This window comes from Hippocampus comes, unplaced genomic scaffold (genome assembly GCF_001891065.2).
Source record: "Hippocampus comes isolate QL1 unplaced genomic scaffold, H_comes_QL1_v1.1 scaffold107, whole genome shotgun sequence".
In the NCBI taxonomy this organism is placed as follows: Eukaryota; Metazoa; Chordata; class Actinopteri; order Syngnathiformes; family Syngnathidae; genus Hippocampus; species Hippocampus comes.
In genome coordinates this window covers 1-13,938 of record NW_017804846.1, presented here as the reverse complement: position 1 = coordinate 13,938, position 13,938 = coordinate 1, and the positions used below count along the sequence as shown (strand labels likewise).

Genomic DNA, 13,938 nt, shown 5'->3' with positions numbered 1-13,938 from the left:
TGTGAGCGCCAATGGTTGTTCGTCTTCGTGTGCTCGCGATTGGCTGGCAACCGGTTCAGGGTGTTCCCCGCTGACAGCCCGAAGACAGCTGGGATAGTCTCCAGCACGCCCCGCAACCGTTGTGAGGATAAGGGCATCAGAAAATGGATGTGTGTGTGTGTGTGTGTGTGTGTGTGTGTGTGTGTATTCTGTTTTCACAATGGTCAAGTGAAAAGAGGATTCAAATGTCAGCATTTTATTTTATTTTATTTTAAAAGGTAGAGATAAGTTTTTGTATTCTCTGCGCATGTAGCAGAAGATAAGAAAAAGCTGCACAGTGGGCTGCGCCCCATTTCATATCATCAGAGTGAAGCATGCGTCTCCCGAAGCAAAGTAATCTACTATGGCTCCTAAATACGCCCCAAGTTTGCGCTCTCGTTTGGCTCCTTTTTTGCTTTTCTTACAAATAGGTTTTGTAGTTGTGTATTACTTCTACATTGAGATTGAAAGCAATGTGAATGGGATTAAATTCAGCAATTTTTATCCAGGTGAGTAACATCTTGTAAAATATTGTGATATTAAATCTCACCAGTAAACAAATGCAAACGTACATCAATCAGATGCTTTATTTTGGATGGCTAACTTCAGCAGACAAATGCTGCAAAATGATGCAACCCCTTGCGGTAGACGCTGCAGTGCTTCTCAACTACACAGTCAGACTTTTTCTTAATTTGACACCATGATTTGCAGGCCACATCAAGAAAGAAAAATATCTAAACAATGGAGTTGTTACTGACAGAAATATTTGTTAACTTCTTAATTCCATATCAATGCAAGTAATGACTGTGTATTGATCATTTAAATGTACATGGAAAATGGCCCTGCCCTTGTGGCCTTTACCTCAAGATGTAGTAGACCAGTATTGGCAACTTCAATAATGGAAGGGGCCATCATTTTTCTTCGGTGCCACTGGGGGTGGGGGCACATAGGACCATGCACTTCCTAACCAGATGCATGACACAAAAAAATGCTATTTATAATATGAACAAAATAAGTGCACATGTGCAAAATACATGCTCTTAATATATTTCATTTTTGAGGATACATTTTTCACTGCATGTATGAAAGATTCCCAATTTATTATTATTTTTTGGATCAATTAAGGGGGTACTCAGCTCCCTGTGGTAGGCTCTGTATGTTCTAGCTGTGTTGCAAAGGGGCCCGCTATTAAAAAAGTATTTAAAAAAAAAAAAACTTTTTTTTTCAGTGTTCCAAGATTTGAATGTGGTTGTCTTCTTGGGTTTTGGCTTCTTGAGCACCTTTTTAGTACGCTATGGGTTCAGCGGCTCAGGGTTCAACCTGCTTATAGCCGTCATTGGCACCCAGTGGGCACTCCTACTCAATGGCTTTGAGTCCTGGTATTATAGAGGGAAGATTCGGATTGACCTGAATAGGTACTGTATAACATTTCATTTCTGCATCTATTCTCTTGCACATACTTGCTGCTTGAGAAGTATAATATAATGAACATTTGAACATACTGCACGTAGCTTGGTGGTTGCTGAGATGTGCACAGCCTCGGTTCTCATCTCAATTGGTGCTGTGCAAGGGAAAACAAATCCTGTCCACTTAATTCTCATGGCCCTGCTGGAGGTATTTGGCTTTGTCCTGAATGAGTGGCTCCTGCAGACTTTGCTACCGGTAAGTAAGCTTTTGTTTTATTGACTTAATGATGAGACCTTTAAAAATTGGGCCATCGTAAATCATAGGCTCATTGACTTTTTGGAATGGATTCACACCATGTTTGTTGATCATAGGTACGGCAGTTGAACTTCATCATGGTGCTTCACATCTTTGGAGCTTTCTTTGGTCTTGTGCTGACATGGATCCTCTGTCGGACAGAATCATTTCAGGGATTCGAGAAGGAGAAACTTGACCGCAAAACAGGATTGTTCTCCATGTTAGGTGTGTGGCGAGTCGTGCATGTCTTCAAATGCTGTTTTAAGTATAAATCCTGTGGAAGCATGGATTCATGAAGACACTGTTGCCCAGTGGTGAAGAATCCCAAGTTCTGACTGAAGGGCCTTTGACCTTTGAGCAAAGTACTGAGTTGAATTTCACTGAATCCAAATTTCCCGCAATTATTAAACAAGGAAAGCTTCCATGTTAAGTGACAGAATTGACATAATACTTCCAAAATCTGCAGCTTATAAAACACAAAATTTCAAAACACATCTTTCAGCATAATCTTGTTTCAAGTAACGAGAATTTACACAAACTCAGACACTCGTTTCTACTGTATTTTACCATTCACACGATATACAAATTACTGCAGCACTATTGAGGCCACAGAGTATTGAGACCACACAACTGCTCTTAAACATACACGCATTTACATTTCCATTACATGCATGAGCCGAACCGCTAATACAAAGAATATAAATATGCATGACCTCAGCGAATATAACAAAATGTACCTCGATTCCAAAGTAAATTAGCCAGCAATCAACAGTCGCACCAAATATTGACAAAATAGGAAGTGGACAAAATGGTGCAGGACGTTGTCGAGGATCAGGAGGCAGACCTAAGGGAACTTGGTGTGTGTGCTTTTTTTTCTTTTAGATTGGGGAGCATGATTAACCTAGGTGATATGTTGTTGTTCAGTCAACATTTCCGAGAACTTCCACCGATTTGAAACCATACTACTGGTTTTGGGTTAAATGTCAAGATATGCAAAACAAATGTTGCTCACACCCACAAGAGTCAGGGGTTGTTAACACTTTTTTGCTTCTCACCCCCCCTAAATGTTAACAATATTCCGGTTCAACAGGTACTGTGTTTCTCTGGATGTTTTGGCCCAGTTTTAACTCTATCCTCATGGAAGAGAGAAGGTTGTCGGCAGTGTGCAGCACCTACCTGGCCCTGGCTGTTTGTGCAGTAGCATCTGTTGCGCTATCTGTGCTCTCCAGTCCAAAGGGAAAAGTCAACCCAGTACATTGAAGCGATTGTTTGGACCGATTAGTTTGAGAAGCATTGAGCTTATGGTGCCACTCTCCTATTAGGCCCATTTTCAGTCATGCATACTTGCTGGGGGTGTCGCTGTCGGGGTTTCCATGCCAGCGATACGTTACCCGTGGGAGGCCATGACAACTGGACTGGCCGCAGCTGCTGTGTCAACCGTTGGATTCCAATACCTCAAGGTGGTGGTCAATGCATGAGTGTGTCAGTTTATCATCAATCTACATTCAAACCGTGTCTTACCAACCAGAACCACATGTTGTTTGCTTTCGAGTGCCATGACACCTGCAGTGTTCTGAGCACACACGGACTCCCTGGTCTACTGGGATGGCTGATACAGCTCGTCCTGCAGATCCAACAGTGTGATGATCACACAATGTAAGAAGGCTTTGTCAAAATGGCAGATTTTTGACAATCAGCAACATGCCGCTGTGTAAATAGTCTTTCATTTGCAGGGCGATCCGGTTCGCCGTATTTCACATTGATGCCCTCCTCATCACCCTAGCTACAAGCCTGACCATGGGGTTCCTAACAGGTATGATTAAGTCAAAAAATGTTGGTTTGATAACATTTTTCAGGATTGTAAAGTATGATCATAGAGCAAGAATGGGAATATTCAAACAAGAAATCCAGTATCTGAATGTAAGTCACTTCTTCTAAATTGGTGTCCCTTTGGATATGTTCAAAGGAGTACTACTAAAGTGGGACATCTGGAGACCACCCCAAGATAAAAAATGTTTTGATGATCAAGCTTTCTGGAAGGTAGGAGAACATCTTCAACAACAAGAAATGTCTGCTATGAATTTTTTTTCATTTGTATAACCTCAAAGACAAATTTTAAAAAATGTTTTGCAGTTTGAGCATCTTGCAGTTCGCAAATAATCTGAGGAGTCTGACCCTGGAGGTGTACACAAGCTTTACACAAGACAAACGCAAAAGGTGTCCTGCTCAGAATGATTGTTTAATTATGCCATGGAAGCCAAAAACTGGCCCCATTTCACAAAAGTAAGAAATGGATGCACATAGAAAGTAAATCTACCGGACAGTTGTGAAAAAATGTTGACCTCAATTAAGCTATGCAAAACCATAATTACTTTACAATAAATCTGCATGACGAGATTCAGAACTCAATGTTATTTCAGAGAGAGACAATCTCAAATGGTGAGTTCTCTCAGAATGCATTTTCATGGTAATTGCCTCAGTTAAGTCTTTTTATACATCATCACAAAATGTGTTCTTTTCACTCTGCTAACAGGTTACAGTACATAAAATGAAGGGAGAACATAAGCATACCCACAGGAGGCTTGGACGTAGACTTCCCAAAATAAATGTCATACACAAAAGTTTTATACTTCTCTTCAACAGCACAGCTGCCCGGGGGGCAGATACACATTGTCAAAATGTGCCACATTCCAAAACGGTCAATCTGTGAATGATTCTACGATTTGTGCTTGGTTAGGAGTTAGCCTTTTAAAACAGCAACAAAAATATAAATTAAAACAAGTCAATCCTGCACGCTACAAAGGCTACATAAAAAGTGATGAAGAACCACTGAAGCCTGAAGCATATTGTCCGAAACAACAAAGAAAGCAGTCTAACAATGACGGACAGACACACTTGGGAGTCAGTTATTGCCACAGATCCTCTGTACGTCCAAACTTGAACACCAGGGCCCTGAATACAAATAAAGGAGTGTGATGTCAATTATTTTGCCAAACACAAGACAGAAAGTCCCTTCGGCCTCTTCACTTACGCGAAGAAAATGAATGCATTCTGGAAGAAAATGGCAATTCCAGGGTACACGATAGGATTCTCTGGGGAGAGAGAGAACCCACCCCCCAAAACATCTTAATTATTTTGATTACATTTATTTGGATACTTATTTTTTTTCACTGTCACAGTAGATGTGCAATCATTTATCACAACATTGTGCAAGAAAATTCATTAACATAGCACACTGCGAACGACTCTGTTGCTTGAAAAGTTACAAATGACTCAAATCAGAACAAAATGTAGCAGCTACTTACTAGGCACTACAAAACCTCCAAAGAGGATCCACATGGAGGCAATGAGGGATCCAAAAGACAGCATGAAGCCAATGAAGAGCCACACGCGAGAGCCTGCAGAGAGAGATAAGAAAGGGTTAGCTCCTGCTTGACTGTTCTTTATTACATTGTACTGGAACGCGAGGACTGTCATCAAATCAACGGCTGCAAGATAAACATGCATAACTCCAAGCGTTCCGGAACTGCTACGTTAAACATGCATCATTTCAAGAGTTCGAGTACACTTAAGCATGTCATCCGGTACGGCTGAAATAGTTGTACATGAACAAAACCGGCTTTTAAAATGTTCTGTTATGACTGACACTAAAGCGGCATAGAACCACGCAGCATTATACTGAGACGTTCATATTTTGTCTCCCCAAAATAACAAAGCAATGACCAAAAACGGAATTCGTCTGACGTCAATTCAGTGCCAAGCAACGTCATTCTCATATTTTGATAAAGCTCTTGCACTGGATTTCTTCGACCGAGCAGGTATACGTAATGAAGTTTCTGGTGAATGTGTATTAGCTCAAGATGGCCATGCTCATACCTGTCTGCCCCATGCAGCCTTCACTGTAGCTGTCACCTCTCACTTGGCCATTTGACACAGCATTTATCCTAAAACGAACCAAATTTGAACACAGTGTTAGCAGCAACAGCTCAATGTGTATGTTTTGTTTCTTTTTTAAGAGACTGACACACGCGTATCATGTGACTGACATTTTATATGAAACTAGACCATTGAGTACACGACTTTGCAAGCGGCATGTCTGAACAACTTCATTCAGTGGTTTTATTTTTAAATAGCTTGAAAGTTTAAGTCCAGAAATTAGGATTGCTAGTTGTCGAGAAGCAAGTCGGATGTACTGTCACTTTTACAAACTAATGCTTTCATATTGCTACTACAATATGAGTTGTGAAGTCATGATAGCCGGTAAGACAAGCAGAAGGCGTGTACTTGTGATGTGCATCTCTTTTCCTGAGGCTGATGAAATATGAGACACTGTCAACAATACATTCAGAAAACATGTAAAGTGGGGCCCTACATTAAAGCTTTTTTTTTTTTTTTTTTTTTTTTTTGCAATGTCCCGACATGTTGTGGTGGCCCTGCCAGAACCGGCACTGGCCCTGCATATTCATGATAAAATAAGGTAAGTTGAAATGATTATTTCCCCTTAAGTAGAGTTATACTGTATTAATTAAGCCTTAATACTACTTCTGTGTACTTACCGGTACTTTGTTTTGCATATTGTTTTTTTTTTTTTTTTTGTAGTATAATATCGAACTCATTTTTGAACATTTGTTGGTTTTTGAACTTTATACCATGTTCAAGGCATCCCTTGTGGAAGGATTTAACCTGACTCCCAAAAGTATGTGCAGAGCACGGTAAAAAGACCGATTACTTTAAGTGGATAAAACTCAAATTTTTGATTTTCAAATATTACAAAAATGCAAGACTGTGCTGATTTGATCAGATTGATGCATGTATGAAATTTGTCTTGGCCCGATCGCACCAGTTTCAGTGAACTTCAGGTGGCCAGACACAGTCGCGTAATAGCCGCAGGCTACTAGGCCACTGTTATGCCGACCGACACCAGACTTACATGAGTGTAGCCTGATTTTGAGCCAACAGACTTGTCGCAGACAAACGTAGTGTCTCGTAGCTGACACACCTACGCCGATGGACTGAATCTTGCCCGGTCCAACACACAGAACAATATTTATCTTGGTAGTCGGATAGCGTGACCATCGTGAATGACAAAAAAGTCGTGCCACTTGAGAAGGCCTGTAAAGTTACTCCTGATTAGTTTGAGGTGATACAAATAAGCTGCCACAAAAAAAAAAAAAAAAAAAACAAACCTAACAGTTGCACATTGATGCTTGAAGCTGTGCGGGGGTTGGGGATACTTTATCCACTTTTGTGGCAGTAAATGGCGAATACAATGGATGATAAAACGTGTTTCCTTGGGAATTTGTTGGTTAAAGGTTGCATCATTTCCTGATAAATACAAAATATAGTCAAACCTAGTACAGTTCGGGGACATGTAGTGTTACTGTAGACTTGGGCTGTGCGATATGGCTATTCTTGCCAGATATCTCCATAGCGATAGGAAAACGATATTACTGTGGCGACAAAACTTTCTGTACAATATTTCTAATTGTTTTGCATATTGTGCTGCCACAAAAATATATATATATATATATATACACACACACGCACGCACGCACGCACGCACACACACACACACACACACACACACACTTTTTTTTAATATTTGGGCTTGAAAAAAGGTTAATCTTTGGTTTCATTCAATACAGTGTTCTATTCCTAATAATTGTCAAAAATAAAGATGACTCATTTATGGATTTCACTAATCACAGGTTCTTTTTGGAACGTAGCTCCCGTGATAAATGAGGGATGACTGTCTTACTTTTTATTAATCCACAAAAAGATGGTGGCAGTTACAAAAAGGGGCATTGTGACCCAAGTAGGACACAGCCCAGGCATCACTTCAATTGAACGGTCCAGTGAGGTGCGGGCTGCTCGTACATTTTTACAACACACCCTGCAATTTTATCCACTGGTAATTTTGAAATACTTGGCAGCGAACAAGGAAGTGCATATCTTGCGTGTGATGCAGTCTAAGGGGCAGTGGATGCATGTGTCCCTTGGCCCTCTCGCCCTGCGCAAGATGTTTATCTTGCTGGTTCTAACTGCCGATCGAAGTCAAACGTGGCTGGAGGAATGTGGTTGGTTGAACTGAGACTCTCATGCAACACAAGCATGGCAAGGTTACATAACTGATATCGTCCTCATTGCAATACAGTACTAATATATTGAATGTTCATATTTCAATTTTGATAAAGATATATTGCCCACCACTGTGCACGCTGTTAAGGCACCAGATTTGGCTCACTGACATGAAGATGATTTGAGATGCAACTACATTTTTGGTCACAGTAGTGTCAATTAAACATGAAGAGTAATATCAATAGCGACAGAAATAATGTTGGAAAAGATATCAGTGAGTCAAAAACTGGTAAATACTGCATATCAGAGTGTTTTTTTTAAATGATTAATTGACATGTATGTATAGCCTTTATCGCCCATCCAAAGTGTTTATGGCATGTAGCTTTACAAACTACCAAATGTGGGTTTAGCATTCATGTTAAGAGTGTTTTCATTCATTTTGGAAGTGTACAAAAATTGAATTGCTGAAAAAAAATATTCCCTATTTTAACAAGTTGTATAGCAGACCAAATAATACTAAAGATATCAGACGAGTGTTTGTGAAGCAGGACTTACATCAGAAAAGCCACCGTCGCGATGACTCCACATGTGTGATAAGAATGGGGAAATTCCTCTTGAGTAGGATACTTCACTGCTGCATCGATGATGATCCACCAACCAGTGAAGAACTGACACAAGATCAAAACAAAGACATCATAAAAGATGAGGTGCGTCAGGACTGGTGTTCCAAATATAAAATTCAATTTCAATACAAACTAGAGATGTCAACAGTAATCATTTAATCAACAAATAATTGTATCAAATTAAACAACGACTGTTTTAATAATTGAGTAATCGTTAAGAGCCACAGTATAACTTAAAATTGTCGAAATCCTCAGACTCAGATTCAGGAGAAATTATTCTCTGATTTATGTGGTTCTTCATGAAAGCAGAGGTATTCTCTTTTGTCAAAATAAGACAAACATCTGCTTTTACTCAGAAAAACAATGACGGAAACAGTAACTGAATCAGTAACAATCAATTGATCCTTGAGGTTTGCCAGCAAGGACAACAAATGCATGATCGGCGCAGCCAGCACATAATGGTCACCGCCCCCTCTCTTTTTTCTATTGATCTAATAAAAATTGCATTATTTTTCAAAACTCAGGCCAAGGTTTTCTTACTCATTCATCACTGGCGGTAACAGTCAATTCACAATTAGGGTTTTTAGAAGTATTTTTTTTTCTTCTTTCAATTTTCAACAGTGCCTTTTTTTGTCTTTTGTAATTGAATTGTGGGCTTTTTACTTAGCAAAATGTTCGGAATATTTGGCTCGATATTAAAATACAGTATATAGCACAGTGCCTCTTGTCTACCCATTTCCCGCACCCCTTTCTCTGTTGCAGTGCAGGTGTGCTAGGAAAGAGGCGGGCACCTATGTCAGTGATTAACCAGTGTGCCATGGCACATTTGTGTGCAACGAGAGATCATCAGAAACTATCCAATGTCAATTTGACAACAAATAAATTATGTTCTACTCCAAAAAAATGTTTTTGTTAACTCTCATAACAAAAGGCAAAGCAATAAAAGGCTCATCCACTCGATGAGAGAAGATATTTGTATTTTTCGGACCATAAGGTACACTGAAAATTCTTAAATGTTCTCAAAATTCAACAATGTGCCTTGTAATTCGGTGCGCCCGAAGTATGGATTGATGTTGGCTTTTCAGTTCACCATCTTTAATTCAAATCCTCTCCTATTAGGTTGGCGTTGTCATTCTTACTCGCATCTCATGGGTAGCAGACATTTTTATGTTTTCATCATACTGGAACGGGGAGTACCAGTACTTTCTGCTTCTGTCTATGAATCATGGGAAATGTAGTCCTACTAGCCTAATGCTGTGGTTAGCTGAGTGTTTCTGACTGCGCGTTTCCAATGTTACAATGCGGGATAATAACATTGCGGTCTGTGGGACTGAGCGGTAAACGCAAAGTTCAATTCCCTTCCTATTCCTTTTCATATTCATGTATGTGTTCTCATTCCCAATACACATCTAAATCAGTACCAGGTGTGTTTTCTTCATAACTGTTCTGTACAGCGCCTTGCTACAGCTGAAGCTGTTGTGAAAGCGCTATAAAAATAAATATTTATTGTATTGTATTGTATAACTAGAACTCAGACTACCTCCTGCTTTCGTGTCTATGAATCATGGGAAACGTAGTCGCATTGGCCTCATGCTACGGTCACCAACATTAGCTGGTTTTTGTGGGCGGCATATTTTAAATCTTAAAATGTGCGACAGGATGGGTGCGAGGTAAATCACACAGCCAGCTTCCAATAACTTCCGAGACTGAGCATAAAAGTTTGGATAATGGTGAGTGCATTGACATTTGTTGAACTATCAACCAAGATAGTCTTTAACATCAGCCCTAGAAATAACACAACCACCGGTCACGAGATTTGACTATGTTCAAACTTTTTCTGTCATTTGTTGGAGAATACCCTGTTAAACTCAAAGCAATCCCTGTGTCATTGCATGGCAAACAAAAGCAGGCAAGACACGTGGTGCTACCCATTATTTTGTTTCCGGTGTTAAACTAGCACAAGAACGCAAAATCTATCAAACATATGGTACAATTAGAATAAACTATTAAACATACAGTACTTCACAATAATAATGCGCCTTATGACACCTAGCACTCTATGTATGGAAAATATTTTAAATTAGACCCTTTCATTGATACAGCGCCCAATACAATGCACCTAATGGTTCATGAAATTCGGTACATAATTAACCTGTTTGTCCACTTTTTGTGAATTTGTTTTGTTAAGTGGTGCTCTGATATTTTTTCGATACGTCTTTGCTCAATAAAGGTTGGGAAACACAGATCTAAAACCATGATCGCTGACTCTGTGTGTCTGGGCTGTAATCTCCCCCGCCCAGTAGCACCCAACCCCACTTCCACGTCTGCAAATACTGAAGTTGGGGAAAACCTTTAGGTTTTTGATACTCGTCCTTCCTGAAAACTTTGACACACCATGTGACAGTCTCAACAGGATGAAATGGCACAATATAATGCGCTAACCAAAACACACTAGAATTCACAGTCAGCGTGATGGAGCCTTGAAAACAACACCCACATTAATAAATACATTGCGACATGATAACGCTGTCAACGGATTGTGGTCAAACATGGTGGTTTAGATAGTGTGCAACGACGAGAATAAAAATTAGATACAGGGTGCATTAAAATAAAACGAGAAATACCAGAACCCCAGCAGCTATCGATGCGACGGTGTTTCTTTTTTCACTCCAATCCACATTGCAGTCGCATTCTCCGCACCGAATCCCGTCCAGCAATCCTGACATGGCTCTGAGGAAGGAAGGACGGCACGTCAAACAACTTATCTCCCAACACGTTGTAGAAAATCCCTTAATGTAAAGCGTATTTCTCTTGGAGAATTATGGATTTTGACCACTACGTGAAATTAAAACTAAACAAAAACAAGCAACGTTAGTACGCAACTGCTATATGGGGATGATGCTCAACTTGTAGGGACTAACAACTGCGTGATCCTTATTGTGAAACTGAAATTGGCAACTGTTAAAACACACATTTCATAACAAATCCTCAAGATGTATACCAATAACGACATGATGCAGACAATCTGTTAGAGAGTGGAAATAATCACGATTGTGTCGTAGCATTCTTTTGTTCGTCGCTTTGATAATAGCAAACATTTCCTCTAAGGTGCCTTGTCACAAGAGACGTCGCTGAAAACGATTGCAAAACCCACAAGACAGCGGCGATGCTACCGAAAAATGTATACAACCGTGATGTTTACACACCCTAATGTCGTTTTCAAAGTAGTAACTACCGCTTATTTTCGATTCTTGATGTGGACCCTTTGGATCAGGCCGACTTTGCTTCCGAGAGCTCGGTCATGCGCATGCGCAGTTCGCCTACACAGTTGAGAGGAATATAAGCAGCTATTGATATTGATGCGTTCAGGGGTCATGGGACAAAATAGAATTTATTGCTTTAACGCAAAGTATTATATTTTACAGTGCTTTAATCGTATATAAGCAGAGCTATTACTATCACGCGATTACTAGACACATTTCCATGATCATTAAACTCTTTAATCTATCACCACTAATGTTTCATTTCCGGTTTCGTCTCAGGTTTAAAATAATATAATATGCATTAGTTTCATGGAGTGGCCAGCGTATAACCAACCTAAAGCTTCAAAAGGGACTCTCTTTGTGCACTCATGTGCGATCTTCTGATATTATGTTTCTTTTGGCTGTGGTTTTGCCAGCTTTAAAGAGCTTTGTATTTGAAACGTCATGTGAGTCACATGTGGACCTCAGCACCCGCTTCGAAACACACCACAACAGTGCTCGCAAAGACCAGACAACAAAGCAATCAATAAATTACAAATATATACTCCACGGTAAAGTACGTACAGCCTGACAAAGGCTCGTTGTGGACATAATATATAATCCATGGTAATTGGTTTTTAAACTGTACAAAATATTGTCATTTACTTAATACAGTACCACCGAACCTAAACTTTTGATTTTTATTGTTTCACATATAATACTGACAGAATGTAATTGAACAAAATTAAAAGTCGCAAACTGTTACGTCCATAGATAGGGGTTTTGTGACTTGCTCAAGGAAACATTTGCTTGCACTCAAGATGCAAACTAACTGGTCTAGCCCCTTTGCTCCCTTAGGCCAATTTTTCCCAACGTTTAGAATTTGGATTAGATAACCTTAATTTGTCCCATAATGGCGAATTGTGCAATTATTATGTATGTGTCTGTCTATCTGTCTGTCTGTGTCTCTTATCTCATGCAGCCATTTTACATAAAATTGTCACAGCATACCACTAAATAAAATGATGATGTTGTCTCAATTTACTCACAGATTCACTTACCGGTACTCACTGTGAAATCTGGGTCTTTTAAATGCATTCACCGACAGCAAAAGCTGTAGATGTCAAAGATCCATTTTTACTCGGTTGGCTGTGAATAAATTCACTCATTCACTGCCACTGACAGCTATACTGTATGTCAAAAATCCATTTTTACTAGGCTGCTGCCAGTGAATGACTACACTGAACTCAAAGCTGATGTAATCACAAAGCCATTACTTTTTCTGTTGTACGAATGTCAACTTGTGGATACATAGTTCTTGTCCCCTCTGCATGGTCTGCCATGGTGTAGAATATTTTATTCTTCTGCCTTTCATGAAACATGCTGGTGTAGATGACCAACAAATAATCTATCGTAATCTTTGAACAAGAACTGATGAAGCCTGCAAGGATGAGAGGCAAAGTGGCTTCTAAAAAAACATTAACAGGCAAGTTGCAATGGATTCAACGACCAGAGAATTCAATGACATGGACAAATGAGTATATTCACAACCAACAGGGGAACTATTTTCATTTTTTATTGTATTAGCCAGAATACAGGTGAGCATCCTGGATGAAAAAAGATAAATTGTGGTGACAGACAGAACTAAAACATTGCATCTTGATTTGAATATGAAATGTAATTTCCATAGCAGTTGTAGTTTAATGAATGCTGCCAACTAATATCAGGGTGATCCATGTCCAAACATGCCATTATATAACTGAGAGCATTGCAATCACGTGGGAAAAGATAAGCGTGATCTTTGTTTTGGACAATGATCTTAAAAAACTTGAAGAAATTGCAATGCAACACATATGGACAGACCGATGACTCCGAGGTATCCGATGTAGCCATACGCACCATTCATTCTCTTAGCAGGATCTGTAATAAAACACACAGAATTTCACATTTTAATTACCGTTTTTTTTTTTACTTTACTGGTGTGAACAATGACTACGAGAAGGGATGAAGGGGCTGATGCACCAAAACATTGAAGTCACTTTTTGTAATAGTAGGCTTTATTTGGGTTTGTATTCTGAACTTTTACTCGATCAATTACCATGTCAAGTTTAGCCTTCAGCCAGTTTGAGAAAGGAAATACAGGTGGGTGGCAAAAATGAGAATATTGAGGGAAAGTATATTTATTTCAATAATTTGTTTCAGAAAGTGAAACTGGTATCTTAAAGTAGTGCACCACAGACAAAGTGAAATATTTCAAGCCTTTATTTGTTTCAATT

The 13,938-nt window shown here is 39.5% G+C and overlaps 2 protein-coding genes and 1 long non-coding RNA gene across 8 annotated transcripts; 2 read left to right on the top strand and 1 right to left on the bottom strand.

The window, feature by feature from the left end:
• The first annotated feature begins 227 nt into the window (after nt 1–227).
• On the top strand, nt 228–4,187 carry rhd (Rh blood group, D antigen). Of its 4 annotated transcripts, none has more exons than XM_019876752.1 (10): nt 233–527; nt 1,247–1,433; nt 1,530–1,680; nt 1,797–1,944; nt 2,810–2,970; nt 3,042–3,179; nt 3,248–3,357; nt 3,453–3,532; nt 3,686–3,759; nt 3,853–4,187. In XM_019876752.1, exons 1-10 carry the CDS (start codon nt 383–385, stop codon nt 3,877–3,879), a joined length of 1,221 nt encoding a protein of 406 aa, XP_019732311.1. In that variant the 5' UTR covers nt 233–382; the 3' UTR covers nt 3,880–4,187. The 4 variants fall into 4 exon arrangements, with proteins under 4 accessions (XP_019732327.1, XP_019732311.1, XP_019732319.1 ...); XM_019876760.1 differs by having other exon boundaries at nt 250–527; nt 3,272–3,375; XM_019876743.1 differs by having other exon boundaries at nt 254–527; nt 3,248–3,375.
• Nucleotides 3,940–13,628, bottom strand: tmem50a (transmembrane protein 50A). 3 transcript variants are annotated; one of them, XM_019876788.1, is made up of 7 exons: nt 13,562–13,628; nt 11,045–11,150; nt 8,353–8,465; nt 5,596–5,663; nt 5,025–5,117; nt 4,751–4,811; nt 3,940–4,671 (listed from the first exon to the last, which is right to left on the bottom strand). In XM_019876788.1, exons 2-7 carry the CDS (start codon nt 11,144–11,146, stop codon nt 4,626–4,628), a joined length of 483 nt encoding a protein of 160 aa, XP_019732347.1. In that variant the 5' UTR covers nt 11,147–11,150; nt 13,562–13,628; the 3' UTR covers nt 3,940–4,625. The 3 variants fall into 3 exon arrangements, with proteins under 3 accessions (XP_019732347.1, XP_019732339.1, XP_019732355.1); XM_019876780.1 differs by lacking the exon at nt 13,562–13,628 and adding an exon at nt 11,627–11,740; XM_019876796.1 differs by lacking the exon at nt 13,562–13,628 and adding an exon at nt 11,656–11,740.
• On the top strand, nt 11,747–13,489 carry LOC109519930 (uncharacterized). The gene is made up of 2 exons (XR_002169056.1): nt 11,747–12,243; nt 12,504–13,489. It is a non-coding gene; the product is annotated as an uncharacterized LOC109519930 (long non-coding RNA).
• Nucleotides 13,629–13,938: the final 310 nt, after the last annotated feature.

Bases quoted from the DNA above. Each gene is read 5' to 3' on its own strand.
- tmem50a (XM_019876788.1), bottom strand. From the start codon at position 11,146: ATGTCAGGATTGCTGGACGGGATTCGGTGCGGAGAATGCGACTGCAAT. The intron at 8,466-11,044 runs GTATTTCTCGTT...ATCTTGTGTCAG, and splicing joins CGATAGCTGCTGGGGTTCTG to TTCTTCACTGGTTGGTGGAT. The intron at 5,118-5,595 runs GTATGAGCATGG...CTCTCTCTGCAG, and splicing joins AGGCTGCATGGGGCAGACAG to GCTCTCGCGTGTGGCTCTTC.
- rhd (XM_019876743.1), top strand. From the start codon at position 383: ATGGCTCCTAAATACGCCCCAAGTTTGCGCTCTCGTTTGGCTCCTTTT. The intron at 1,434-1,529 runs GTACTGTATAAC...TACTGCACGTAG, and splicing joins ATTCGGATTGACCTGAATAG to CTTGGTGGTTGCTGAGATGT. The intron at 1,681-1,796 runs GTAAGTAAGCTT...TGTTGATCATAG, and splicing joins TCCTGCAGACTTTGCTACCG to GTACGGCAGTTGAACTTCAT.